The sequence below is a fragment of the Canis lupus genome, chromosome 12, assembly GCF_048164855.1.
Source record: "Canis lupus baileyi chromosome 12, mCanLup2.hap1, whole genome shotgun sequence".
Classification (NCBI taxonomy): Eukaryota; Metazoa; Chordata; class Mammalia; order Carnivora; family Canidae; genus Canis; species Canis lupus.
The window spans coordinates 45,674,114-45,700,967 of record NC_132849.1 but is presented as its reverse complement, the minus strand read 5'-3'; the positions used below and the strand labels follow the sequence as shown (position 1 = coordinate 45,700,967).

The window sequence follows — 26,854 nt, the reverse complement described above, 5'->3', positions numbered from 1 at the left end:
TTCCTGGAGGTTTAGCAGGACCCCTGGGAGCCATGGCCCCCTGAACGGGTTTCCTAGACCCCTGTGACCCTGGGCCCGGCCTTACAATGCACAGGAGCGTCTGCCCACCCCCTCCCCTCCAGGAACCTGCTGTGTTGGGAAATGCTCAAGTGGCATCTGTGGAAACTACAAGCCCAGCCCAAAGGGGCAGCGATTCTTCCCTCAGAGGCAGCAATCACCACGCGCCACGCACCCCAGGACACAAGCACGTGGCCTCGGGTACTACCTTTCCATTTCAGTGCACCATAAGATGTCCTCTTTCTCATTCATGAAGACGGGGAAATGCTGGTCTTTGCCCTGCTTTATGGAGTTCGACCTAGTAGTAATGGTCCTCACTTTGCTGAACTAGAAGACGAGGAGAGGAAAAGAGGAATGAGCACTCACTCGCTGGCCATGCGTCTATAACACGTGCACCAGGCACTTGCCAGGACGGGAGAGTCAAACACTGACAAGGCCTGGTCCATCCAGGTGGCCGGGTCAGACCCCAGTGTGAGCCTCCGCAGATCCCACTGCCCTGCTCTTCTTTCCACTTTGAGGTCACCCGGCTATCCTTAGTCTGGTCCCACTGGCCGAGGACTTGAGAGGTAGCAGCTCGAGCCACTGAACTTCCTAAGTCTTCTAAGAATGGGTTCTTGCACAGGTGTAGCGAATTGCAGGCAAAAAGGATGCCAAATCACTGAGGGGCTCCTGACAGACATCTCTGGGGTGCCAGCAGTCCCGGATGCTGGCGCCTGACCTCATGGAACCTGACGCCTGGTACACTCACTCCGGGAGATTTCTCCAGAGAGAAGTGCAGCTTCCACATCACAGGAGAACACGCCATCCTGAAGGCTCGTGCAATAGGTCCTGGCCAAAAGATTTAAGAGCCCTAGGAGATCTAGGGACCTTGGCAAAGACTTCTGAAGTGTCTGCGTCCCACAGGACCAGCAGGCGAGCTCAGCGAGGATGGGCTGAAGGCCAGGAAGGATTTCTGGTCTCTCTCCTTGCCCTTCAGGCTGTCCCCTGGGTCCTCCCCTCTGGCCGACTGGGTGTGTGACCCCGTGCCACCTCCTAAACTGCCTTCTCTGCACTAGCTGCAGACACTGCCCTGGGGAGCACACTGGCTCATCCTGCCATCTCTCCCCTTCTCCCTACCCCCCAGCACAGGGCTTTGGCGCCGGGGCTAACCTTGGCTATCCTGCCGTGCTCCAGACACTCCTGCAGCTCCAGCTTATCATTCACAGTGGATGCCAACGGCCTAGGAGGCAGAAAGAGAAGATAACGACAGAGACCAGGAGAGCAACAGGGATGCGCGTGGCGGTGCTGGCCCAGCAGCCAGGACTCACACGGAGAGGTGAGAGGACCGTCATCACCCCCACACACATCATGACCCCTTCAAACTCCCCCAGAACATATGCACACACACTGCAGCCGTCTACGGGCAGTCCACCAAGCGTTAATCCTTAAAGGGAAATTCCACAGTGGTCTCAATCTATAGATAAGCAGATAATGCCTGCCCAGAAAAAGGAAAACCCAATTACTTTTGTGCCAGTCATCTTAAAATACACTGAGTTCTAAAAATACCTTTCACGGGGGCGCCTTGGTGGCTCAGTCAGTTGAGCATCTGACCTTGGCTCAGGTCATGATCTCAATCAGGCCCCGCATTATTGAGGGAGGGAGTGTCAGCGCTCAGCAGGGAGTCTGCTTGTCCCTCTCCCTCTGCCCCTCCCCCCAACTCCTATGCTAATTAATTAATAAATTAAAATCTTAAAAAAGAAAAAAAGGTATCCACCACAAAGCAAGCTTTGGGGGGTAACCAAATGTTCTGTGTCTTGACAATGGTGAGGGTTGCATGGGTGTGCACACTAGATGAAATTCATCAAAGCGTGTACCTTCACTTCTGCAGTTCCCAGAAGACTAAAACTCTGTGACACTGAACATGTCACCTTTTGGAGGGCAGAGCATATCACTGAACATCACCTTTGGCGCTGACCTTTTCTGACATTTCACACAAGTCTACCATCTCAGCATGGGGCCCACAGGGACCCCAGGCCAAAGTGCACACCTCCAGCCTCCACCCCATTTATGCACACACACATTCTAGGTGGACCCACACGGCACCTCTGCTCCCCCTCGAAGTTCAGGGTTCTGGAATTTTAGAGTTGGAAGAAGGAGGGGAGAACAATCCCATAGGACCCAGATCTGGGAAGAGACACAGAGTTCGTGGCTCCATGAAATACTGGACTACATGACCCAGTCTACTTTCAGAACACACCTACAGCTTGGGAACTTAGGAGGAGGCACTAAATGGTCTGCAGGTCAACCCTCCCACAGACAAGTCTCCTTCCCATCAATAAGCCCTCATAAAACATAGGAGCTTTGCCAAACGGATAGGAGACTGGGGATGTTCCTACAACTTCATGCTAATGGCTAAGGGGGACAGAAGGCTGAGGCCAGATTACATGATGTTAACGATTTATAGATATAAGCAAGGGTGACAATCCACTCTTAGAACATTCTGGAAAATATTGTGCTGCATCACAGATATTTAGATAGGGTGGACCTGACTCTACTCTTGAACTGCTAATGTTCAACCAGAATTCCTTTCTCCTCATAGGCCTTTTTAAAATCCAACTATTACACTGAAGAAATCCTTCTCTTCATTCCTGGACATTAACATCTCTACCTGTGTAATCGAAGCAAAGAACATCTTTCCAACAAAGGATCTGAAGCCAACAAAGTGCGTGGATAGTAAGCAAAGTGGGACCCTCTGAGCTGCATGGAGCTACTTCGAGATTCCCTCTCCTGGAGCAGGTGTGGCCCAGCTGTGGGCACTGCTCTTCCCCACCCCAACTCCACCCTCCACAGCTTACCTCTGGAGACTAAGGACAAGCGGATTCTAGATACATCACCAGTGCAGGAGAACCAACTATGTAACTCAGCAGCACAGTGATTCTCCTATTTCGACCCCTAGCTACTGGTTTCTCAGGCAAGTATTTTCTACACCCTGACTCCCGTTCTCCCTCAAGGAGAAGGAAACAGAGAAGAACATGGTAGAGCAGCAAGCTGGTCAGCAGGGGAAGGTATGCCCAAGAGGGCTCACTCAGTGACCTCCTCCTCCTTGGGCCGAGCTGCCTGCAGACACCAACCCGCAGCCACCCCTGGCCCGGGCACTCTCACCAACCTGTTCATACCAGGAAGGTTCCCCCAGAAGTAGCGGGCCCTGTGTGCAGCTGACACTTCTTTGGCATCAATCATCACAGGGTTGGACTATAAAACAGGAGAAAGATTAAAGATCAGAAATAAAGGAATAGCAGATTATGCCAGGAAATTTTGCTAGTTGAGAGCCTTACAGGCTGAAAGGTACTTGCTTTTTCCTTTCTCTCAGGAAGCCACGCAGTGGGACTGCCTGAAGCCTCCAGGAAAAGCCAGAATGGAATCCAGCCATATTCCACATGCTCTCATTAGAACATTCTAGAGCACTGTAGTCTAACTGAATATTCTGTGATGATAGAAATGTTTTTTGTCTGCACTGTTCAACGGAGTAGCTGCAGGTGGCTAATGAGTACTTGAAATGAGGCTAGAGCGACTGAGGAATTTTAATGTTAACTCAAATACCACACAGGGCTGATGGCTACCCTACTGGACTATGTAGCTCTAGCTGACCCAGAGGCTCTGAGCAGGGAAGTTCCAATGAGTATGGACATGTTTGCTCTATGTCCAGATTACAAGCCAAATATACGTTTGTTTGCATTTTAAGAACATCAGCTTGAGGGATTACTGACCCCATGATTCTGGATCACAGTCTTGAGCTCCCAGACCATCTCCCCGCCCTCCCAGCAACCGAGAATGCATCTGGCCACAGAGACCTTCTGTGTGTGGTTCCAACCCGGCTCAGCACTGACAAGGGACCCATATCATGGGGAATAAATCCAGGTAAGCCATCTTTTTTTTTTTTTAACTTCCTAAGTGCCATAGAGCATCTGTCATGGTGCCAGGGGAACAAGGGCAAGCCATTCTGGTCAGGGAAAACGGATTTGGCCATCTCGAAGATTTCCCCCAGTGAAACACCACATAGAACCCCAAACTCTAGGAGTCTGGCACCCCACCCTACTTGGGAATGGTGAAGCCCTTCCAGCCCTGAGGCCCACACCCACATACTACCTCTCAGAGTCAGACCACGAGGTTCTTTCCAGGGGCATCCTCTATCAGTGTTTCCTCCCTGTCTAACCGGGAAGCCCTGAGCTTCCCAAACAGGCCCCTTGCAAAGCAGAAGTCACCAGTCCCCAGCTCCACAATGCAGATGAGACAGGGATAAAGCAGCAGCCCAAGGTAGAAGCCATTAGAGAGCTGGCCAAACCAAGGTTGCTGGCTATACCTCGAGAAATCGCGAGATGTCCCTCTTGTCACTAACGCCCATGGCCACCACATTCTCAAAGAGCCAGAAGAAGGGGCGGTCATCTCCCTCCTTGGGCCGCGCATCATGCAGCAGGCGGTAGAACTCAAAGAAGAGCCGGCCAGTGCCCTCTGAGAGGTCGGAAGAGAAAGCCATCAGCTGGGGCTGTCTGCATGAGACAGTGGTGTGGCTCGGGCACAGGGAGGGCAAGGGAGGACAGGGTCGTCGGGAGTAGCCGTCCCAGGGCAGAAATATCCAAGGAGGAAACCTATGTGCGGAAGCACCAGCTCAGAAGGTGGAGGGGTGAGCGCGGCACCTACCGTAGAGTCCTTTACGGGCAGGATTGACGATGGAGAGATCATTGCAAGGACTGCCCCCAATCACCAGATCGAACGGGCCCCACTCCTGGATCTGGGAGGATAAAGGTAACGGGATGGCCTGATGTCCGGGGACAGAGGCAGAAAGGACGAAGGAAATTATCTGTGGATTCGGCATAAAAGTACTTTGACATGGGAGAAAGGAGACCCAGCTGCTTGGTATGCCCACTATATACACTCGGATGTACATACTACACACACACACACACACACACACACACACACAGCGCCATGGACAAGTCACTGAGGCTGAGTTCAGTTTCTGAAACAAAGTGAAGGGATCCAACTGGATCATTTCTGAGGCCAGCAGGGGAACAGTGTGCTCCCAACAGAAAAAGCAGCCACTTAGAGGGAAGGCGGTCCGGGCTAAGCAGCTGCATGTGAAGGTACTTTGTGCTCTGTGCACTTTGGGCAGGGTGCTCGGGCCACCTGAACACCCTCCAAAAGCCCTTGGTCATCCCTGAGGGCCTGCAATTACAGGGGTAGACACAGATAACTGGAAAGGCAAAGGGTCATCTGGGCAAGACCCTGCCAAAGCCATCTCCTACCCCCTGCCGAAATGGAGGCTGGTAAAGCTGTTGCCCAAAGTATCGAGAAAATGGGAACTGAAGCACCGTGCTACAAAGGCCCTGCAGCTAGCCAGGAGGCAGCTAGGGCCTAAATCCTGGGCCTGCTCCCGGTTCCCATTTGGATTTGCTCATTTTCCTCTCCAGACAGGGAACATGGCAGAGGAGGTAAGACCGGGGTGGGGATTGGGGGGAGAAAGGAAAAGAGCAGGTAAGCGAAATGCAAGGTGGCTACTGCCGCCCTCAGGAGCAAAGTGCAAGGAACGCAGAGGAGGTGGGGCGGGTCCCACTACACGGACATACATGCTTCTGCGTGACGCTGCGGACGTCCCCGACGTACATGATCTTCCCCTGGTGCCGTACCATGCCCACCGTGATGGAGTCCTCGCACACCTCGGAGGCGATGTAGCGGTCCACCTGAATCCCCAAGTCCTTCAGCACCAGAAGCCCTGTGCCAGCCAGCAGAAGGCACGGTCACTGGGGCTGCTTGCCAGCATCCTGGTCTTCGCAGGGGGCTCTCTAGTCAGCTGGACACGTGGGCCAGCAACAGCCTTGAGCCCCACCCTGCCTAGGAAGCTGCAGGATCCTCCTGGATCCTATTTTATGCCTACTTTGATCTACTTAGAAGGCCGTCAAGACCAAACAAGAGGTGGTTTCTGGAATCGGAGAGAACAGCAGGTAACTTTTTGGGTGGCCTTTGTTGTTCCTACATCCTACCTGACTGTTCCTTCCTCACCCCCCACCAGCTATGGCCTCCTGCTGTGATTCCACCCATCCTCCAAGACTCAACACAAATGCCACCTGCTCTAAAAAACGTTTCATCACCCCCACTCCCCCACACCCTGCAGCCCCCTGGAAGCAACCCCCCTCCTCTGGAGACCCCCCAGCACTTTGTATAGCTCTCCAACTCATCAGAACGGTGGGTATTTCTACTTCAGCCCTTCTCTTGGGTGGCAAATGCTCTTCAGACAGAGAAGGAGCTCATCCGTGTTTTCCTCCTGAGCGAACTACACTCACTTCCTTACCATGATGGCTTCACAAATGTTTGCTGAATTGAGGGCAAGGAAACCATTAGAACAGACCCTGAGAGTTTCTGGAGAAACCGGGTACAGCAGCACCATTTCCACTGTACCCACAGATCCCCCTCCACGAAGGAGCTTTTATAGCCTCTTGGGGTGTGGTGTGGTTTATGTGGGCCTTAAGGTTCTGGCAGGGGAAACCAAGGCTGTAAATTAACTTCTCTAGGTTTATAGAATATCAACGCTGAGCTGAGAACAGAACATAAACATCTGGCCTGGGACGCCACCATGTCCCAGCCGTCTCCCTTTGGTCACGTGAAGACACAAGTTCTAAGGAGGGTTATTCCTTTCTTAAGAATGGAGAAGCCATGGGCTGGCCTGGGGGCACGGCAGAGGGATGATTGTGTGTCAGTAACACCTTTTGGGAGGGTTCTCTGGCAAGGTCAAGAACCACATAAAACAAACTTCCTAAGGGTGCCCAGCACTCCCTACAAGAGAATGGTTTACGTATATAATGATGTGTGTGTAACGATGCTTGTCACAGGCTGCTCATAATAGAGAAAAAATAGTAAACAACCCAACAGAGGGTTAGTTAAATTATGGTACTTTCACCCAGTGGAATCTGATGCAGCATTCACAAATAAAGGATATAGTTCCATATTAACATGAAAAAGCAGTCACGATATCAAATAAAAAGGCGAGTTACAACACAGTGTGCATTTTACTATCCTTTCATTTTATTTTTCTATCTACGTAGGATTCTAAAAACACATACACATATGTGCACTGAAAAAAAAAATAGAAGAAGATATACACCAAAATGCTAATTATAGATTTATGGGTGATTTAAATATTATTTAAACTCTCTTGTTGATCTTTTTTTTGTTTTTGTTTGTTTTTTTTTTTTACCATGACTTACAGTCATCATACATAGAACGCTGCCTATGTTTTCGTTTTGGTCGCCGAGTCTGTCCTTTTGAGGCTTTGTGAAAATCTTCAATAACCTCTGACTAGCAATCACCCTGTCCTCTGCTGGAGCGCCTCCCCCACTGAGAAATGTGCCCACCAGACATGGTGGTTGACCACTGACTGTACTTCTCACTGAACACAAAAAAAGTCTCTGCGGGGTAATACTTTAACAGCTGTAATGTTAACTAGCATTCTGCTTTGCCAGAGTTAAAACATAGGTGATTCCTCAAGTGGAGCTCCCCCATCCCGGGGTGGGGCTCCGGGTGTGCCACACACTCACCTGTAGCAATTCCATCAAATAGAGACAGCACCCGGATGGGCTTCCTCTTCTCGGCTGGGACAGGCGGGTAAACCTTCGGAGGGTCCTAGGCAGCAAGCACAACAGGCCAGGTGAACGCCTGAGAGTACATTGCAGGTCTGCACCCAGGGCTGGCCCTCCCGGCCGACTAGGCCCACTGTGGCCTTCTGAACCCACACCCCTGCAAGTGGCACAGGTGCTTCTGCCTGTCGCCCGGGGCCCCATGAGATGCTCCTGCCAGGTCTGAGCCTGCCCTCTGGCTCCAGCAGGGAGGAGGTGAGAAGAGGCACCCCAGGCCCAGCACTCACAAATTCCTGGTCGTGGTTATTGGCGAAGAACATCTGGAGCCGTGAGGGCCAGTCGTCCCGCCGCCGCAGTAGCCCGTAGGTGCCCTTGTGCCCACACATGTAGCAGTTCCAGGGGTCCTCCTTGATGGCTGCCTGGGCGGCCCCCGGCCCCACTAAGAGATCCACACACTCCACACAAAAGCACCTGGAAGGAAGCCCAGTGTGGCGGGGGGGGCCTCTCAGCCCCAGACAGAGCCTGGCTGGGGAGGGGGCCGCTACAGGGTGGGCCAGGGAGGGGTGGGAGGTGTTAGCCAGGGAGGGGAGGGGAGGGGAGGGGAGGGGAGGGGAGGGAATGGTGAGGAGGGACCCTCACCTGCAGCAGTTATTGTTCCCACACATGAGCACCTCGCGCCCCCCACAGCAAATGGTGCAGTAGGACTGGTAGCCATCATCATCGTACTGGTATGCGCACTCCAGGAAGCAGTTCTAGAGGGCGGGGCAGAGGGTCAGAGACCACCAGGCTACAGGCAGCATGGTCAGGGCAAAGGCAGGCTTTGAACCCAGCCTCGGGGCCCTCACCTTGGAACCTCAACTCGTTCTTGCAGACACGAGCCTGCCAACCTCTTGAACCACGGACCTGGGAAGAGGCTAGCAGGTCTCGCAACCCACAGCAGTGCATGGGAAGGACAAGGGCAAGGCCAAGGAGGGGGCGGCACCCCCTTGCTCCTTGTTACAGCCCTGGGCTTTTCTCGTGGGGCCCCAAGGACACGGCAACCCACCCACTTGTCAGCCACTCTCTACCCTCCCTCCACCCTACTATCCCATACTAGGGACTGTGACACATGAGCCAATATCTGGGGACCCAAATGGGCTCTGGAGGGAGAAAGAATCTTCCCCTCCTTGGGGAGGACAGATAACACTGTCGAACACTCTGAAGCCCAAGGGTCTGTTTTATCAGGACTGTGTCCAGAGCAAACCATGGTGTCAGCATGGCAGCTACTTTAGACGACTACAAGACCAAAGAGCTGAGAAGGTGCAGACAACCGGGGACTGAGGGCTGCCTTCAACCACGTCCCTGCTGGATGTACCCCTACCTTACAGTTTTGGCACATTCCTCCGACAAAGAGAGGGTGTTCCAGGGTAACGTTGAGGCTCCCACAAGAGATACAAATGTCTGGAAAGAGTAGAGAAAGAGTGAATGTCTTTGAAGGGCCCCTTCCCACCTTGGGGCCAATGCTCAGCTCCAGAAAAGCCACAAGAAAAGGGTGTGCCGGGGCAGCAGCCCAAAAAAGAAGGCAGACCGGAGTCTGGGAGGGTACCCCATGCAACAGGGAGGCATCATGGCCCCAATCTCGATGCCCACTCAGCTCTCAGGGCAGCAATGCCACCCATCCAGGAAAGGCAGTAATTCGAGGACAAGAACCTGCCTATGAGAAGAGGGCCTGGACCCTGGGTGACTGGAGATTGTCCCTGGCCAGTACTTAAGTCTTATGCCCTGCCCCCATCTCTGCCAGCCCTGAGGGCCCCGAGCCAGACAGACTAGGCCAAGGGAGACAGATGGGAGATGCTCTAGAGACCACTGGATGAAAGAAAGCCAGAGGTCATGAGTTCAAGCAAATCCAAGAAGAGGGCACCCTTCTCTGACGCACTGGAGTTCCCATACCCTAACGACCAGCCCGTGCCACTGGTAGGAAAGTAAGATGGCAGCCCCAGGAAGACAGCTGTGTGTGCAAAGCAGGGTGGGGTTGGTGGCATAAGCAGGATAGACGCTCTCACTGGGTGCCAAGGTCCCGTGATGTTCAAACCTTTCTAAGCACTTATGTTATTCTGCACCAGGCACACCACACTAGGAAGCAAGCCCTGCGGCCGGACCTGGGGGCGACAGACTATGGACTCCCCAGGAGGTCTAGGCCCATCAGGACTTACCCTCGATGTTCCGGCACTTCTGCCGCACTTCGTACACCAGCCGCTCTGCGGAGGGGAGGAGAGCCCAGCATCAGAGGGGGCTGAGGGGGCCATGCCCGCTCCTCTGAATGCCAGCCTCGCCGAGCCTCTCTCTCCAGAGCCAGGCCAACTACCTCTTGTGCGTTCATCAATGATCTCCTTGACCTTGGGCTTCTCAGTTGTGCTCTTTCGGGGCTTTTTGGCTGGTGGGGGTGGTGCATAGGCAGCTGCCTCGGGTTCGACCCACATGTCTGTGTAAACTTCTTTGTAGGGGTTCTTCTCTTCTGGAGAGGGAAAGCAGGGGACATGATCATGGCCGTTGACAAGCAGTGCCAGCTCCCTCCCCTCCTCTATTCTGCCTACAAAGGCGTGCCACTTGCTCCCCAAATTGTTCTAGCTCCCAGCTCTCCAGTGCCAACAAGCCAACGGGAGCAGCTTATTCTGAGCCCCAGAGCAGCAATGCCCCTATCCTGACCCCAGGGAAAGGGAGTTTGTAGCCACTCCCCCTGGGCCACTCGACCGAAGAGTTGGCAGCTCTAAGCAGGGCCTTCCCAACCCTGGCATGGAGCTGCCTGGCTGGCAGGGGTCCCAGAAGGCTAGCCTGGGCACCTGCATTTACCTTCGGGTGGCTCCAGGCCCTTGGGGCCAGAAGGCTGGAACCCTCCAAGAGCCCACTCGATCATCTGTTTGTTCTGCACCTCCACAGCCTTGGCAGTGTCGCTCTCATCGCTGTCGTGGCACGCCGGGAACAACTTCCCCGCGCGGCTACTGGCCACCTGGAGAGCAACATGTATGGGGGAGGGTGTGAGGACAGGCTGGAGGACAGCAGAGGTGGCCTGGGGAAAGAGCTGGTAGAAGGGGTAGGGGAGGGTCACAGGAGAACTTCAGAGGAGGGGAGTGCAGAAAGGGGCGAGTGATGGAGGTGGAGGGTGGGGGGACAAAAGGGAGTCACAAGGGCCTGCAGGTAGACCCTTTGCCCAGGCAGGCCTAACCTCTGCTTTTAACTCCTGCTGCCAGACTAACCAGGAGTCCCTGCTGCCTCAGCCTCCTCGCCGTGGAGGGGCACTCACCTGCAGGACCTCATAGATGGCTTTTCGGTACATGGGCTGCTTGTTGTAGGTGGCTTGGTGGAAAGCACTGCAGAAGGAGCTCAGCGGCATCAACTTCTCAACACACACCTAGAGAACCAGCCATGTTTCTCCTCCTGCCAAACCCAGCAAGTCCCTACCATGTGCCTGGCAATGGGCAGGTACTGGGGCCTTAAGACTCAGCCTCTGCCCTTGAGAGAACCAGGTAGGTTGATAAGTAATCTTCCAGTCACCCGTGTTGAGTGGGAGCGGGCAGAGCCCACCTCTCCCACCCCAGTTCCAGATAGAGCCCCCAGCCCAAAACCACAGGCCCGAGGACCAAGACCCATCCCTCCCTGAGGCTCCCACCAAATCCCACAACTCACCACCGAGAACTTGCCGTCTCCAAACCACATGACCCAGCGGGTGCCTTCAGCTGCTCGGCTCCGGCCCGTCATCCACCAAGACACAATGCGGCCTGGCCACCAGGAGAAGCCCCGAAGTTTCCCCCACACCAGCTCCCCAATGCCAAAGCCCCGGCCGTCCTGGAGCCCCAAGGAGCAGAAGTCATTACGTGGTGGTCACGAGGCCCTGCCACCCTGATCCCCCCGTGGCAACCCCAGCCCTGGGCATCTGAGGGTCAGGACAGCCAGGAGGGAGTTCCATCTGAACCGACCAGGACAGAGCAAGACTGGGGAGACGAAGAGGCCTGGGGTCAGGTGGAGAGAGGAGAGCAGGACGGGAAGAGCTGGCAGTGGAAGGACCCAGGAAAGAGCTGGCCGAGGCAGGTGAAGAAGCGAGCCGCTCACCTCGTACTCTGGCTCATCGTCGGCTGCTTTGGTGGTGTTCTTGTCCCCAGCATCTGCCCCCACGGGCTCAGGTGTGGTGGCCACAGTGGGGGATGCAGGGTCGGTGGGCTGCTGCACTGCAGGAGGGCTGGCCTCTTCCACCTTCTGAGATTCGCCAGACCCCTGGTTTTCTTCCACAGCATTCATTACTGCTATCACCTTGGCTTTCTTCTCAGCCTGGAGAAACAAGGAACAGAAGTTACCTTGACCTCTCCAGGTATTAGCACGGCCACTTGATACTGGGAGGGGTGGGAGGGGGGCTCTTATCAACCTCTTTGTGGTCTGGAGACAGTGACAGGGAGGTCAAGGGCAAGAAGAGTTCTTTGCTCAGCAACTCGATTGGCTTGCCACAGAAAAAAATGGGAAAATCTGAGGTGGGTTGGTAAACTCAAGTCATTTGGCTGTTTTCCAACCTTCTTTTGTGCCTCTCACGAAATCCTTCTCCTTCAGTCAACATCATCAGTTGTCCACCCTCTGACATGGAAGATTTATTCTATTCAAATAGTCATTGCACGCCTTAGCTCAAGCACAGATCCTTGCTCCGTCCTCTTCTATCCTACTTCCCAATCACGAACTGGATCCTCTTGTCTTTTTTTTTTTTTTTTTTAATATTTTCCTGGGCAATCTACCCCTTCTATTCCTGGTCTTGGCTTCCAGACCACAAATCTAGTTTTGTCGTGATGTCTACGATCATGAAATCACTGCTCTGCGTCCCCCTCTGCTTGAACACCAAGGCAAGCCCTGTCAGAGCTTGCCTGCTCCCACGCTATTCTGGAATCTTAGGATCCTATCAAACGTACATTATCAGATTCATCGCTTCTTTCTACACACACCTTTCAGATCCATCAATGCATTTATTCTTTCAAAAATGGTTTATGGAGAACACACTACAGTTCACGCATCCTCTCTGCCATCCTGAGAAATTCACAATCCAAAACCAATCATGCTCCCATTTGGACAGCCTCCATCCATTCACTGTCTGGCGCTCATCCTTCCCAAAACCTGCTCCAGGATTCCCTAAAGCAGAGCATGAAATCCTTAGCTCTAAGAACCATTCAACCTAATCTCACCCCAGAGACTGAATCTGAGGGACCCATGAACTCAAACTTTAAGGCTCTGCACCTGTTTCCACCACCTTCGGAGAAAAACCTCCCAACCTCAGCATGCCTTTCAATAGGACTCCCCAGAGAGTTTAGAACTGTGACTGCAAGCCCACCCTCAAGACTACACAAGAGGATGGGAGAGGCACTTGGAGTAGAAGAGCTTGAAGCTAGTCTAAGCTAGATGTCGGAGCATCTACATTCCGGTCTTTGCCTTGCAACTCACTGAACAGCTGATTCTGGAGCAGTCCTTTCTCATGAGTTGCTCCAACCTAAAAAAGCAATTGATCTAAAGGATTTCTGTTGAACTTCTCTGACTGGTTTAAGAATCGGACATATCTAAGTATCAAGAATGCCAAGGACTCTCCAAAGCTGTTGATGGACTCCCAAACCCTAGAGTCCCTGGTTAAGAACCTTTGTGCTGAGCCCAAAGGTCTACTGTGTTGTTGATTCATTTTGTTTCAATCTTCCAGTCTTTATCTCCGGCCACCAACCAAACCTACTTCTGGTGGAGTCCTTGAACCCTGGAGATGGAAATCTTAGTTTTTTCCCTAACAGTATTCTAAGAAGGGCTAATGCATCCTTTGCCCCCAGCCCACAAACAGCTGGGAAAATGAGCCGGATGCCAGCAGTGGAAGAATGCAGAGCAACTGCTCTTCCCGCCTCTCACCTGCCCTCCCCTTCCTACCATCAATTATCTACCACCCCCTCCCCCATAGGAAGATGCACCTAGGTGTGCACTCAACCCCATCCTCTTCTGGAATCAGTGGTGGCAGCACTACTGAAACCCCAGATTTGCTCACAGAGAAGCCTCACGCCTCCTTGAAATTCAGGCATGGATGACTGATCTGGACCACGGTGCTTGCATGGGTGACCCAAAGACCCCGCTGCAGGGGTGATACGGCCCCTCACCACAACCAGGTACAGGTGGCAGAGGGCGGGAGGAGCCTTCTGAGGAAAGGTGAAGTCACCTGCACAGCAAGCAGCAGCGGGTGGCTGCTGCGCGCCCCCCCCCCCCAGGTCTAGAAGGGAGTCGTGCCTGATGCCACCCTCGTCACTCCCCCACAGCCCCTTTGTCTCTCTTCTCAACCCCTCCACAGTGAGTTCCTGAACATCATTCTTCCCCCACAACTTCCCCCAGCTTGTCAGATGCTGCTGCTGACGGCTGCTAAGCGCCCCCAACCCACTAGGTGCAGGAGAACACGCACCCAGCAGGGTTTTGGCAGGCGGAGGAGGAGGAAGGGGGCCTCCATCGGGACGAGGCCAGCAGGGGTGGGGGAAGGAGGAAGGGGGGGTGGGTTAGCAGCAGGAGGCATGAGGAAAGGGGAAGAAGTGGCAGAGACGGTGGCTGGGTGGGGGAGGGGCCTCATTAGAATAGTCTGCCTAGGGCAGTGTGGGAATGCCTTTTTTCCACGCTCACTCCCACCCTCCTCCCCAGGCAAACAATGGGAGAAAGAAGGGTTAACTCAGGGCTTTGGCATTTGGGCTAAAGGCTCCTACCCCCAGTTCACAAGGTCCTACTCCAGAGAGGCCCAGAGATTGGGCAGGACCAAGGAAGACACCACACCACCCCCTCCCACTACTGCGGCTCAAGGAAGCCACTTCGTCTGGAGTTTGCCCAGCCTGGAAAGCCACTGGTAACTCCACTCTAGTAGAGGCAAGGCCTCCCTGACCAGTCCCACCGTCCTGGGCAGCTGTCCCGCCTCCACCTTCCTCTGGGGCTCGGGCTGCTTCCCGTTCCAAAGGTCAGAGGTCTGGGCGCCCATGCGGACTCCCCGCTGGTGCAGTGGATCCCAGGCTGTCCCAGGCACCTCTCCCATCACAGGCCGTCGTCAGGCTGCCCCCCCCCCCCCCCCCGCGACACCCGCTGATGTGCCACTGCCCCTGTCAGGGTCACAGCATTCCCTCCCACCCAACGCCACTTCTCTCTGCTGGTCTGCCCGGTGGCTCCGAGGGACACGCGGGAGAGGAAACTGTCCCTCTCCCAAGAGGCCACAAGGCTGGCACGGCCCGAGGACAGCATGGTCCACCAGCCAGGAGCACTGGTCAGCAAGCAAATGCCAACGAGCCATCAGCCAGGTAGCTCACCAGAGGCGCTGCTTGCAGCCCAACTCCTGGTGGCCCAGCTCCCCTGGGCCAGGGCCTGCCCCCCAGCCTTCAGGGACTCCTGCCCCAGGTTCACACGCTGGGGCTGCTCTTCTGGCCCCTGCAGGGCCAGGTCCCACCTGAGCGCAGGGAGGAGTGGGGGCTTGGGGCTCCTGAGGCGGGAGTGGGTGGGACGGCACTAACTCAGCATCTCCAGAACTCGGGCCAGGCAGAGCGGCCAGCTCCTGCGGGCCAGGGAGGCATACTTTGACTCTTCTCAAATCCAGAGGGCTGCAGCGGCCCAGAGATCCTCCCACCGGCCCCTGCCGCCTCCCCGCCCCCAGCCTCCCCAGGGCTCCGTCCAGGAACCTACCCATAAGGCCAGGTGCAGCCCCTCTGTGGTCCGGCTCAGGTGTGAGCCCCGGCCCTGAAGCTCTGTAAGTAGCTGCCCGTCTGGGGGGAGGGGAAGGGGGCGATGGGGCTGGGGGCGGAGGGGGCCAGGGAGAGGGGGAGGGGGGAGGCGGGGGGGAGGGCTTGAACATTTTCTTTGTCTAGAACTCCAGGTCACGTGGGCCCCGCTGGAGTGCCTGGTTGGCTGCGAGCGGGCCGGGGGAGGGGGCCGGCTCTCAGACGCTGGCAGTGGGCCAGCCCCTCTCTGCCGTCCGAGGGGCGCGGGCCGCCGCCGGGGCCTGGGGGCGCGGCTGGGCCTCCGCCCGTTCCCAGGACCCCGCCCAGGCCGGGCCGGAGGCGGCGCCGCCCCCTCCTCCGGGCCGGCCCGCCCGCCCCCTCCGCCCAGACTCTGCGCGAGCTCCGAGGGGCGCCGTGGGGCGAGGCGGGGAGCCCGCGGAGGTAGGGAAGGGGACCGGGAGGGAAGGGGCTGCTCTGCAGCGGCGGAGGTAAGCCGGGAGCGCGGAGCGGGCCAGGAGCGCCGGCCAAAGGAGAGAGGAGGTTGCGGACAGCCTGGGAGAGCCAGGAGAAAGTTGTTAAAAGTCAGTCTCTCGGAAGCACAACCAAAAAAAAAAAAAAAAAAAGAAAACAAGAAAAAGCTTACAGATGAGCGTAGAGGCCCAGGAAGCTGTAGGGAAAACTCAAAGCACACAGAGGCGGACAGAAGACGCCTGCAGAAATTGGGAGCGCTCCAGAACAAGTGCTGGGGAGAGGGCTCTCCTCTTCATACTACAGGTGGATAGAGAGGGGTCCCTTAAAAGCGTGCCTTGAGTTCAGGCTTTGAAAAACCTCTTCCTGGCCAAGTCCCTGGGTCCCCTAGGTCACTCAGGATCTGTGTTGAATGTCCCATTTTTCTGTGTGTCAGGTGGTGGGGGGAAGGCACACTCTTAAGTTAGGAGGACAGCAGTTTCTCATTCCTGGGCACAATCATCTGCAGCTCAAGAAGACCACATTCCTCTCCTGGAGCCTCCAGGTAGAGCCTCCACCAATTCAAGCTCCCTCCTCCCAGCAGAGGCCCCTCCCCTCAAGGAGACACTCTCTCACATACATGCGCGCGCGCACATACACACAGTCTCCACCCACATCAGATAAAGCAGCAGACCCTCCTGGCCCTGCCAATCAAAGAGTTGACAGATTCAACTAGACTTGGAGAGATAGTAAAAGGTCATTGAAAAACATTTGTGAAGATAACTGTACCACAAATACCAAGCCCCATGGACCTGGTTGGCTTGAAAGCCAACAAAAAGTGGCCAGTATGAATGATAAATGAGGTTAAGGAGGGCAGTGCAGAGCAAAGATGAATCAGATCTTGAATGAGGTAAGATAGGAAGGAAATAAGAGATGGAAGACTGAGGTGAGAGAAAATCCTTGCCCACCTCCACCTGCCACATCCCACTACAACTAAGTCTAAAGGGTGCAGAGAAAGAGGTCAATGGATACAATCTATAGCAGTGAAGACTAACCGCAGACTCTGAGAATACCAGATGGACTGGATATTTTGGAAAGATCAGCCTGGTTTCAATGTGCACAGTAAATTGGAAGGAAGAGCAGAGAAACTGAAGGTAATTGCTCTGGGCAGCAGAGGGCTGTTGAGCCAATAGCACTTTTAGGAAGGTCTGGACTTGGGTTCTGGTTCCATTACCATGACCTTGAAGGAGTCACTTAACCCCAAGAAGTCAGTTTTCTCGTTTGCAAAACAGAAGTGATAACATCTGCCCTCCCAGGCTCTGGAATACCAGCATCTCTTAAAGAGATGATGCCCCAGGTGCCTGGCTTCCAGCCACAGTCAGCTGGGAACATACCAGCTGGCACCGATGATGATGATGCTGGTAGAATGAGGTCAAGAGCTGTGCTGTGAAGGACAGCCCTCCCATCCCTCCTGGGGCTCAGCATCCTTCTGAGAGCCATCAGAGCAAGCAAGCCCTGAAGAGGGAGAAGGACACCACATCAGAGGACTTTCTCCAGATAATACTTGGGGAGTTCAAACTTCCCTCTCCCCACCCCAACTGAGGCCCAGAACCCATACAGCCAGCAGAAGGAGCCATTCCACAAAACACAAGCTCTTCTGCTCAAACCATCTTTCAACCCAATCAAGGTATCTGGTACAATTTTTCAGAAGAGCCCCATGCAGAGATGAGAAGCCCTGAATTTGTGCCTCTTGCCTGCTCTCACCCTTTGAGGAATGCAATAGCACTTCCTTCACTTCATCTCTCACTGATGTCTCCTCAGCATTCAAGGCCTGTACACGAGGCCACTTTAGGATACCCCCCCCCCCCCTCCGGCCGGCCTCATCTCAAAATGAAGTTTCTGATCTGGCTTGGCTGGCTCTTTTTAAAGACATTCTGTCTCCTTTCTGACCTCTCCTTTTCCATTACTACGTGGCCATAACACCTTAGACTCTATACTCTTTGGTCTTGAGACTCCTTCAGACGGTGCTAATGATGCCTATGCGTGCAGCCAGAACTCAAGGTGTCAGAATGGAGCAAGGCCATCAGTTTCACTTTCTCTTGGCCCACTTTTAGTCTTTCCCTCCAGCTGCCAAATTTCCTTATTCTCATCTTCTAAAATTAAGCTCAAATTTTACCTCTTCCACACAGCTCCCAATTTAAGCAAAAGAAAGCCCAAACTCAAAGTTGTCCTATTGCCAACCTCGGGCACCATCCCTCTATCTGTAGCTATGTGGACAGGAAAGGTTCCCTTCCCTTCATGAGTCACTCAGAGAGTCATGTCTTCTTCATCCTCAGTGGACAGAGACAGGCCCCAAACAGAAGAGACCTCAGATTTAGGACAAGGGGTGACTTTAGCAAAATGTCAGGAAAAAGCCAAGGCAGGTTTCAAGGATCCTCAGGTCATGTATGTCCTTGACCTTCCAAAGCAACCCTCCTGGTGGTTACTGAGCTAGGTCTTTTTTTTTTTTTTAAGTTTATTTATTTTTAAAGTAATTTCTACCTCTATTTTTTTTAAATATTTTATTTATTTATTCATGAGAGAGAGAGGGGCAGAGACACAGGCAGAGGGAGAAGCAGGCTCCCTGCAGGGAGCCCGACGTGGGACTAGATCCCAGGACCCCAGGATCACACCCTGGGCCAAAGGCAGGCATTAAACCGCTGAGCCACCCAGGGATCCCCTAATTTCTACATCTAACGTTGAGACTTGAACTTACGACCCTGAGATCAATCCAACTGAGCCAGCCAGGCACCCCGAGATAGGTCTTTTGATTGTGATAAAGATAGTCAACCTGAAATAGGAGGGTTATGTAAAACGAGCCAGGTTCTTAGAAACGTGATAGAAGTACATTGGAAGGGGGGAACTCCTGGATGAAAAAAAGAGCTGGTGGATGTCAAGAGCCTAAAAGAAGTGTTGGAGAGGAAGTATCCAGGATGCCCAAAAGAGAGAGTGACCTGAAAGAAAGGGCACATTTCCTGTATGACAGGCAGAGAGCAGGGATTTAGCCTCTTTTGAGGATACCTGACTCTTCACCCTGACCCTGGATTCATCAAGCAAACTTCTAATCTTAATTACATTTTTCCAGTGACTCTGATACCCATAAGTTGCCAGAAGGCAAGAGGACAAGTATTAGGATCTGTGTAGCAAGGACAGGTCCTGTTATAAATCGGTAAGTTTGGGCAGCCCTGGTGGTGCAGCGGTTTAGCGCCGCCTGCAGCCCAGGGCGTGATCTGGAGACCCTGGATCGAGTCCCACGTCAGGCTCTCTGCATGGAGCCTGCTTCTCCCTCTGCCTGTGTCTCTGCCTCTCTCTCTCTCTCTGCATCTCTATGAATAAATAAATGAAATCTTAAAAATAAATAAATAAATTGGTAAGTTTAACAACCTGGTGTACGTTGCTCTCCTGTGTTTCCGAAGAACATGATCACAGTAAGTGTGGTTAATCTGACTTTCCAGCTCAAAGAACTGAGATGAGGCACTACTAGGCCATGAGCACCCCCGCACCCACCCCGTGCCAAGAGCAGTAAGTCCCACATGTCAAGGTGGGAATGCCGTATCTGCTGGGCTGATATTAACTCAAAGTTCAGTGTTCTTTGGTCTGCATTGACATGAAATCCAGTGCTGGAAGGAGGAGGGGGGGGGGTGTTATGTGACTTCTATCAAACAGGATATTTAACTACCTGAGTCCCTTTACTCAAAACCAGAGAAGCTATGATCCCTATGAAGCCACCTGCAAAGCCCCACATCGAGGAGTCACGGCATATATTTATTACCACATAAGCTTTCCCAGCCATCCCAAGGCCAAGGAGGCTTCATCCCCACAAAAGGCCATGAGATCAAAATGGATGTCTCTTCTGATCCTTCCCTTCTCCTGCCTACAGCTCTAAAGCCTTTGTGCTGTGCAATAGACTCTGACTACCTGCTGATTACAGGCAACACTCTGCGTGGCATTCAAGGCCCCCACGATCTGCACAGCACTTACATCACGCAGCCCACGCTCTGCCCACCCACTTGCTATTCCCAAAATATGCCCTTTCCCTGCCTCTGTGCCTTTGCTCATGCTGTTCCTTGCTCCTCCCCTGCAACTCCCACCAGCCCCAATCCTATCTATCCTTCCAGGCTTGGTCCACCTCCACCAAGAAAGTTTCTTTAGACCCAAACTGTCCAACAGGGTAGCCACTCACAGCATGTGCTATTTCAATTAATTAAAATTAACTAAAAGTTCAGTTCCTCAGTTGCTCTGGCCACCTTCCAAGTATCCAGGAGCCCCATGTGGCTGAGGGCTACTGTCCTGGATGGCACAGATCTTTAAAACATTTTGATCGCTGCAGAAAGTTCTGTGGGACAGTGCTGCTCTGGCCCATCCCCCTCTCCTACACCCACAGAAAAATGACCCTGCCCCTCCTCCGCCTCACTCCCATAGCACCTTGTAATCCTCTCTCTTAGCACCTGCCAATATTTGCCCACTAAGGCGATTGTGTACTCATCTTTCTCCTCCACAAGATTAAAAATTCCTAGAGGGCAGGGCCTGGACCTTAGCTTCCTATGGAAGCAGTGTGGACTGGAGCTCCTTGCACGCTATAGAGGATTTAAACAGTGTTTGTGGAACGGAATTCAACATTGTCTCGGGAGCCTCATCTGGAATCCACTGCCCAAGTTCCCAATTGGGGACAGATACTTTCCAGAGCAAAATTCTAATAGGTGCTAAGAGGTCCAGGCCTAGGGCCCCCCAGAGAGGCCGGGAATCTTTGTTTGCATATTCCCCTGCAATCCATATGGAGGTTGCAAGCAAATGACCAGGACTGGGCTGCTGGCAGTGAAGCTAAAAATAGCCACGGAGCCAACAGCAAGGAGTTAGCAGGACTTGTTGCTAGGGAGACCAGTCGCAGAGAGAGCAACTAAGCAGGAGAGAGTGTCAGACCTGCACCTGGAGAGCAGAGGCCATAGTTGGGGGGGTGGGGAGCTTGAAGTTGACAGAGGTCCAAGGCTCCCACCTAGAGATGGTCTGTCTTCTGGCAGCTCCTGACTAATGCTCTAAGTGGGGCAAATGTTCCCCCTGTCCCTCAGTAACCCATCTCCATGGAAACCACCATTACTGGGGTGAAGTACCAGCCCCTGGAAGGGAGGCCTCTGCCTAGAGCTGGTTGTTATGGCAACATTACCCCCCCTTCCTGTCATTCTCTGTCTCTGGGCTTCTCCTGTGGGGGAAAGGTGGGGGCCTGGTCTTGGCTTAGCCAGCGTGACCAGGAAACACCCACTTCCTGACAGGAGTAACCTGCAAGGGGCTCTTCAGAAGCTCCTGGGAACCCAGCAAGGCTGGTCGGTCCTCAGCACAGGGCAGAGCTTCCTTTTCTCCCTGCAAGGGCCCTGTGGATCTTCTGGCCAGGAGAGTCCCAAAGTCGGTTGGGTTTAATTGTATTAGGATCGCCCAAGGAGATTTTCAAAAATATAGATTTCTGGGCCCTGAGGAGATCAGTAAGCTTGGGGCAAGGCCCGGGGAATCTGTTCAAAAACCTCCCTAGGTAATGCTGATGCTTGCCAGGTGTGGAAACCACTAAAGGCCCTGGCTGTCCCGGTTACAAATGAGGAAACTGAAACCCACCCAAAGGGTCAGAGCCACTAACTGAAGAGGAAGCGGTCTGGAGAGAGGAAGGGGTAGGTAGAAGAAGATGCAGAGGTGAGCTCCCCCAGTGCACGTGTCTGAGGTGAGGCTGCTCCCCTCCTGCTCCCCTTCAAGCCAGAACACGCTCTATCTGCTGATCCTCGATTGTGATTTAGAACTGAGCCTCTCATCGAGCCATCCCCTGTAGCACAAAGCAGAGGTAATGGGGCTGGGCAGTCTAGTCTGGTTCCCAGGGTGCACAGCATGGTGGCAGTCCAGGCAGATGATCTGGGCTGAAAGAAACTATCCTCCTTCGGAAGCAAACCAAAAGGGTCACCATGGCAACCTGCAGTGTGCTGGCCTGGTTGGGCTCTGGGCCATCTTCCCAAACTTGGGCCCGAGGTGCGGCGTTCAGCAAATGCCGGGGGGCTGGGACGCCCCATCCCCCTCGCCAGTCTAAAAGCCCACAGCAGAGCTGTGCTGTACTCCCCAGGGAGCCGACAGCCAAGCCTGCCTGGAAGGCACTCGGACAGGACCCCAGAATCCAGGAGCTTGGCAGTCCTGAGCCACCTGCAGTAGCTGGGGGGAGGGGGGCGGACACTGCAGAGGTGGGGGAGACTGGCCTCCACCCTTCTGTTACTCAGCCTAATTGTGTGCCCAAGACCCACCGCACATGGAACCACAGCCCTCATCCAAGACAGCATGCAATTAGATGGTAAATTATGTGGTGGGGATGCTGTCTCCGTGTGCTGAAGGAAATCAGAGACCAAGATCAGTAAGGGCAGGAACGGGAGCGTGACAGGGGCTGAGCTAGGAGTGAGCACAACCTCCCAGGGTTTTCAGACAAGAGAGGCCAGATCTTTAGGGGTGTCTGCAGTTGCCTGGGCTCCCCAGCAGATGGAGGGCAGGGGTGAGAGGCATAAGCACAACGGGAGGGAGGAGGAGCCCTGGTGCCTGCTGTACAATCCACACACTCAGATGTACTCTTCTGAACTGGGGAGCGATAGAGGGTCAAGGAGGCACCTCCTGGCTGACCCCTCGCCTCATTTCTCCCTACCAGGACCCCAAGCAGCCTTCACTCCTCCCAACCTTGTCGTTGTCTCCAATCACTGCTGCACTTCCCTGATGCTGTATGCCTGGAAGCCCCAATTCGTCAGAGCAGCCTTGAGGCTCCTGGACCTCACTGCACCCATCTGCCTTCTCCTTCCCTACCGCTCCAGGTCTGCTCCAAAACACCCATCTGCCTTCTCCTTCCCTACAGCTCTAGGTCCGCTCCAAAAGGGGAAGGCTTCCCTGCAAGGCCAGCTCTCTCCTCCGGATCACTTTCATCCCCTAGATCAGAGCCGCTGGGTGTGCAGGGCTCTACCTCAGAGAGAATAGAGGGCGGGGTCTGGGCAGGGAGCAGGGGTACAGGTGGCAATGTTGCTGTCCCCAGGGCCTTGGCCAGGTCAACACAAGGAGTGGGATGTGAGGTCTCAGCCTGAGCAGAGGATCACAGCTGATGCCAGGACTAGCTTCAGTAGGTGCCTAGCTTCTCTGGCTCCTGGTTTCTGATCAGTCTGATGGGACCACCAATGTCTGCTGAATATTACAGGGAGGACCGAAGGAAGGCAGGGAGGTGCACCATTTGAGAAGTGGAAAGAACCCTATGTCCAGGTGGCCTGAGCACTTGTCCATGTTGTCACTTGGCTTTAGAAACCTGAACCTAAAGAAAAGTGTGAGGGGTATGGGTCAAAAAGAACCTGGTAAACCCAAACAGACTGACTTCCCTTCCCCCACCCCTGCTCCAGGCCTGGGGGTCAAAGGGAGGGGCCTCAGGGACCACCATTCAGATTCAGGCATGCAGACCCTCTCAAGTTTCAGAGTCCTAAGAGAAGCCCCAGGAGGAGCCCGGCAGACTAGCATTGCGGTAAACTATTGCTGAAAACAGCAGGAACGCCTACCATCTCCATCCCAAAGGGAAAATTTGAATTCCTGTACCAAGTCCTTTCCGGTCTTCTCCCCCCACCCCATGTTTGGAAACAGTTCCTTAGCTCCGCCTCAGACTCGCACTTCTTTTCTCGCTCAGTTATTCCCAGATCAGAGAGTCTCACCCTGGCTGTACATTAGAAATCACCTGGAGTGCTTCAGAAACTCCGTGGGCCAGGGCCCATCACTAAATTCCAAATGTAATGAATCGCGAGGAAGGGCCCAGGCAGGGCCGGTTAAAGCAAGACGGAATTCCCAGGTGATTCTAAAGTGCACAGAGACACACCCCGCCCACCCCCCCACTCCCCCCCCCCCCCCGCCCCAACGATGTGGGTGATACAATAAATGCATCTTTTGAGAAATCACTTTTGTACCAAGTTTGGTTTACTCTGAATCATCCAAAGCTTGGTGGTTCTCAAACTTCTAATAAGCCACAGAATCATCTGGGAAGCTAGCTAGAAAACCAGCTTTCTCAGGAACCACGCTAGAGATTCTGCTTCTATAGGTTCCAAAAGGGGCCTAGGAATGTGCCTTTTGAATGCACTGCCCAGAAGCTTCGATGCAGTATTATTACACCAACCTGCCCTTTAAGACACACTGAATTCTAATGGCATTTTCGTTATTTATGGAGCAAGCCCAACTCATTTCTGGTTTTTGTTTACTCCACAAAGTTGCCCTTTAAACAGCATCTAGATACAAATACACAGGACATTGAGCTGTCTCATCCCTATTTTCTTCAATCCATCTGAGTTGGAAGTGAAAAATTAAAATATTTATACTGCCCACCGTTTACTGACTACAGAGGAACAGAGGAAGAGTCATAAGGCATCTGTAAAGAGTTGTAATTTAAAAAATGGCAAGTTGGAAGAAAATTGGTAAAAATCACACACGCACACTCATGCGCACATGGCACGGTACCAGGAGTATAAACTGAGAGGTGGAAGGCCAGGAGGGCCAGACACTTCACGGAGATCAGAAATTAGAAAGGGCTCCATAGTCTGGTGAGGAAAGGGCTTGAATGGTTCTCTAATAGGTTCCAGAACTCCTTTGGTTCCGGAATTCCTCGCGGTCCCAGGTGCCAGCTGCTCCCAGAAGCTCCAAGTCCCTGCCCCTCCCTATCCTGGTCCTGTCATGCGGGTTGTTCTCCATCCTTTGGGGCTCCCCCTCACACCTCTGCAGCATGCACTTGTCCTCCACAACCCTGACCCCCAGTCTGGTTCCAGAGCCACCTTTTGAGCTGCCTGCTACACCTCTCCTGGTGCACAGACACCCCTGCTGGCTTCTCAAAAGCAGCCTAACGCCTGACACAAAGGTCTGCCTCCCTCCTAAGAGAATACTTTCAGGACCTTGGGGTAGGCAGAGAATTCTTAGAGATACACACATCCACATCCATACTAACTGAGAAAAGGAAAAAAATGGATAAATTGGACTTTATTAAAATTAAAAGCTCCTGCTCATATCAAAATACATTCTTAAGGAAATGAAAAGCCCACGCCACCTTCCGGTCCCAAACCTGCTCTTCCTCCAGGATCCTCTAGCTCAGATAACGACCACCACCCCCAGTCCCCAGATCCAAAGCAGGTTTCTCCCTGCCCTCCAACTGGAGACAATTCTATTGTGTCTGCCTCCTGTTACCTGGAACCACAGTCAAAGCCAGATGGAATGCCCTCCTAACTCGTCCTCCTTCTCCACTTTTCTGCTCTGGACTCCCTTATCTTCCTTAAGCCCATTTCTCCCTCCCCTGCACAGTGAAGCCTAAACTTCTCACCATGACAGGAAGGCCTTTGCTGATCTGACCATCTTCCTTTGCACTCTTATCTCTTCTTATGCTTCCTCCCTGATTCACACACCCTAGTTGCCAGAGCTCTCACTGTTCCCTCAACAACCCAGAAGCTTCATGCCTCCTCTTTGCCCAGTGGTTCTTTCCCCGAAATAACCTTCCTTATGTATCCCTACTAGAATTCTCAAAGGATGCCTCTGCCAGAAAGCTTCCTGGGAATCCCCTAGAAGTTCTCTCGCCATCTTTTGTGCTCACCAGACTCCTGGTACCCAGAGCACAGAACAAGCCCCACACTCTGCCTGTCCCCGAGGTCACGGTGAATATTCCAGCCTCCTCCACTAGCCACATGCGCCTCTGGGGCAGGAGCTGTGCACCTCCAGCACCACCACCGCAGTACTGTGTGTGTTCAGTGATGACTGAATTCAAGTCCATTAACTCCTTCATCTCCTTCCTGGAGTCACACGGTCCAGCCAACCTCCCCATGCTTCAGCATCCCTGGGGCCTCGTGGACAAATGGTCTGGTCTTTCCAGCAAAGCAGAGAGAACATTACCATTATACCTTCTCCATTGTCTGCCTCATAGAAAGTGCTACGAGAATGCTTCTCACAGTTGAGCCAAATATGCAAGCCATCTTGAGGTGCTCCAGACTCCAAACTCCCAGAGGATTTCTCGGCACTCAATGCCCCTCCCCATCATCCCTGTCAGGGAGACTCCTGGTTCCAGTGGAAGGCCTGCGTGCTGTCTATTCTTTGGCAAGCCCACCCCAGGGTCCCCAGACAGGGCTGGTTAGTTGCTCCCATGGCCCTTTTGCTCATATTTCTAAAATGGTCCTACTGGGTTGGAGCATTATTATTATTCCCTTACCTGCCTACCTCTCTGAGGGCCGGGGCGGATGGGGGGATCCCAGGATAGGATTCTGGCTTTCCTTCAAATCTGTTTCCTTAGTGTCTAGAAAATGCTGGAATGCGGTAGATACCTAAATAAATAAGATACCTATCTTAAAGCCTAAGCACACAGTATTTGCTCAGTTAAGGTTCGACAAGTCTTTGAAATAATGAATGAAGGATTATGTGATTAATGAAAAGTAGCAATAATAAGGGAGCAGATCTTGGGAGATGGCCACCAAAGCCAGAAGCTGGAACGTGAATTCCCAAGCTAAGGAAATGCCCCAGGAAGACGGGAGCAAGTGTCAACCTCTGTGGGGGGGTGGGGGGGTAGCACTTTGCCACCTCTCCTTTTTAGCCTCTTCCTGGCCTGGGCCTAGTGTCTGAAGATGAGCACCACGGTCAGCCTTTCTGATCTGGGCATATAACACCAGCAGAGGAAAGAGGGATGGTAGAGAAGAGGAAAGGAAAGCTAGCCTCTAGCACCAAACACGTAAATGTTACGGAAGTCTTGATATGGATCCTTATCTGGATACTTTATATGTGTGCTTCTCAAAGAGGCATGCATGTAAGGTCTGAGAATGTACTCAAATATTTAATTTGGAAGTCATGTACAAGGTACTATAGGAGACAAAGGTGCTACAGAGCATGACTCCAGCTCTCCTCCCGGCAAATGATAAACTTCTGGGATCTCTGGTGTCAGCTACGTCTATCTGTCACATTACAAAGAAGGAAGCTAACATACAGAGAGAA

At 53.3% G+C, this 26,854-nt stretch overlaps 1 protein-coding gene across 1 annotated transcript in view; it reads right to left on the bottom strand.

Annotated features, from left to right (window-relative positions):
- Positions 1-26,854, bottom strand: part of DNMT3A (DNA methyltransferase 3 alpha) — a 98,432-nt gene that overhangs the window by 1,930 nt on the left and 69,648 nt on the right. Inside the window, exons 7-22 of the mRNA XM_072770837.1 lie at positions 11,751-11,966; positions 11,328-11,486; positions 10,945-11,052; positions 10,494-10,650; positions 10,009-10,158; positions 9,857-9,901; positions 9,025-9,104; positions 8,304-8,416; positions 7,952-8,135; positions 7,626-7,710; positions 5,661-5,806; positions 4,735-4,825; positions 4,397-4,545; positions 3,203-3,288; positions 1,207-1,276; positions 266-384 (exon numbers count right to left, since the gene is read on the bottom strand). Coding sequence (XP_072626938.1) covers positions 266-384; positions 1,207-1,276; positions 3,203-3,288; positions 4,397-4,545; positions 4,735-4,825; positions 5,661-5,806; positions 7,626-7,710; positions 7,952-8,135; positions 8,304-8,416; positions 9,025-9,104; positions 9,857-9,901; positions 10,009-10,158; positions 10,494-10,650; positions 10,945-11,052; positions 11,328-11,486; positions 11,751-11,966 — 1,958 coding nt within the window. The remainder of the gene's footprint in view (positions 1-265; positions 385-1,206; positions 1,277-3,202; positions 3,289-4,396; positions 4,546-4,734; positions 4,826-5,660; positions 5,807-7,625; positions 7,711-7,951; positions 8,136-8,303; positions 8,417-9,024; positions 9,105-9,856; positions 9,902-10,008; positions 10,159-10,493; positions 10,651-10,944; positions 11,053-11,327; positions 11,487-11,750; positions 11,967-26,854) is intronic.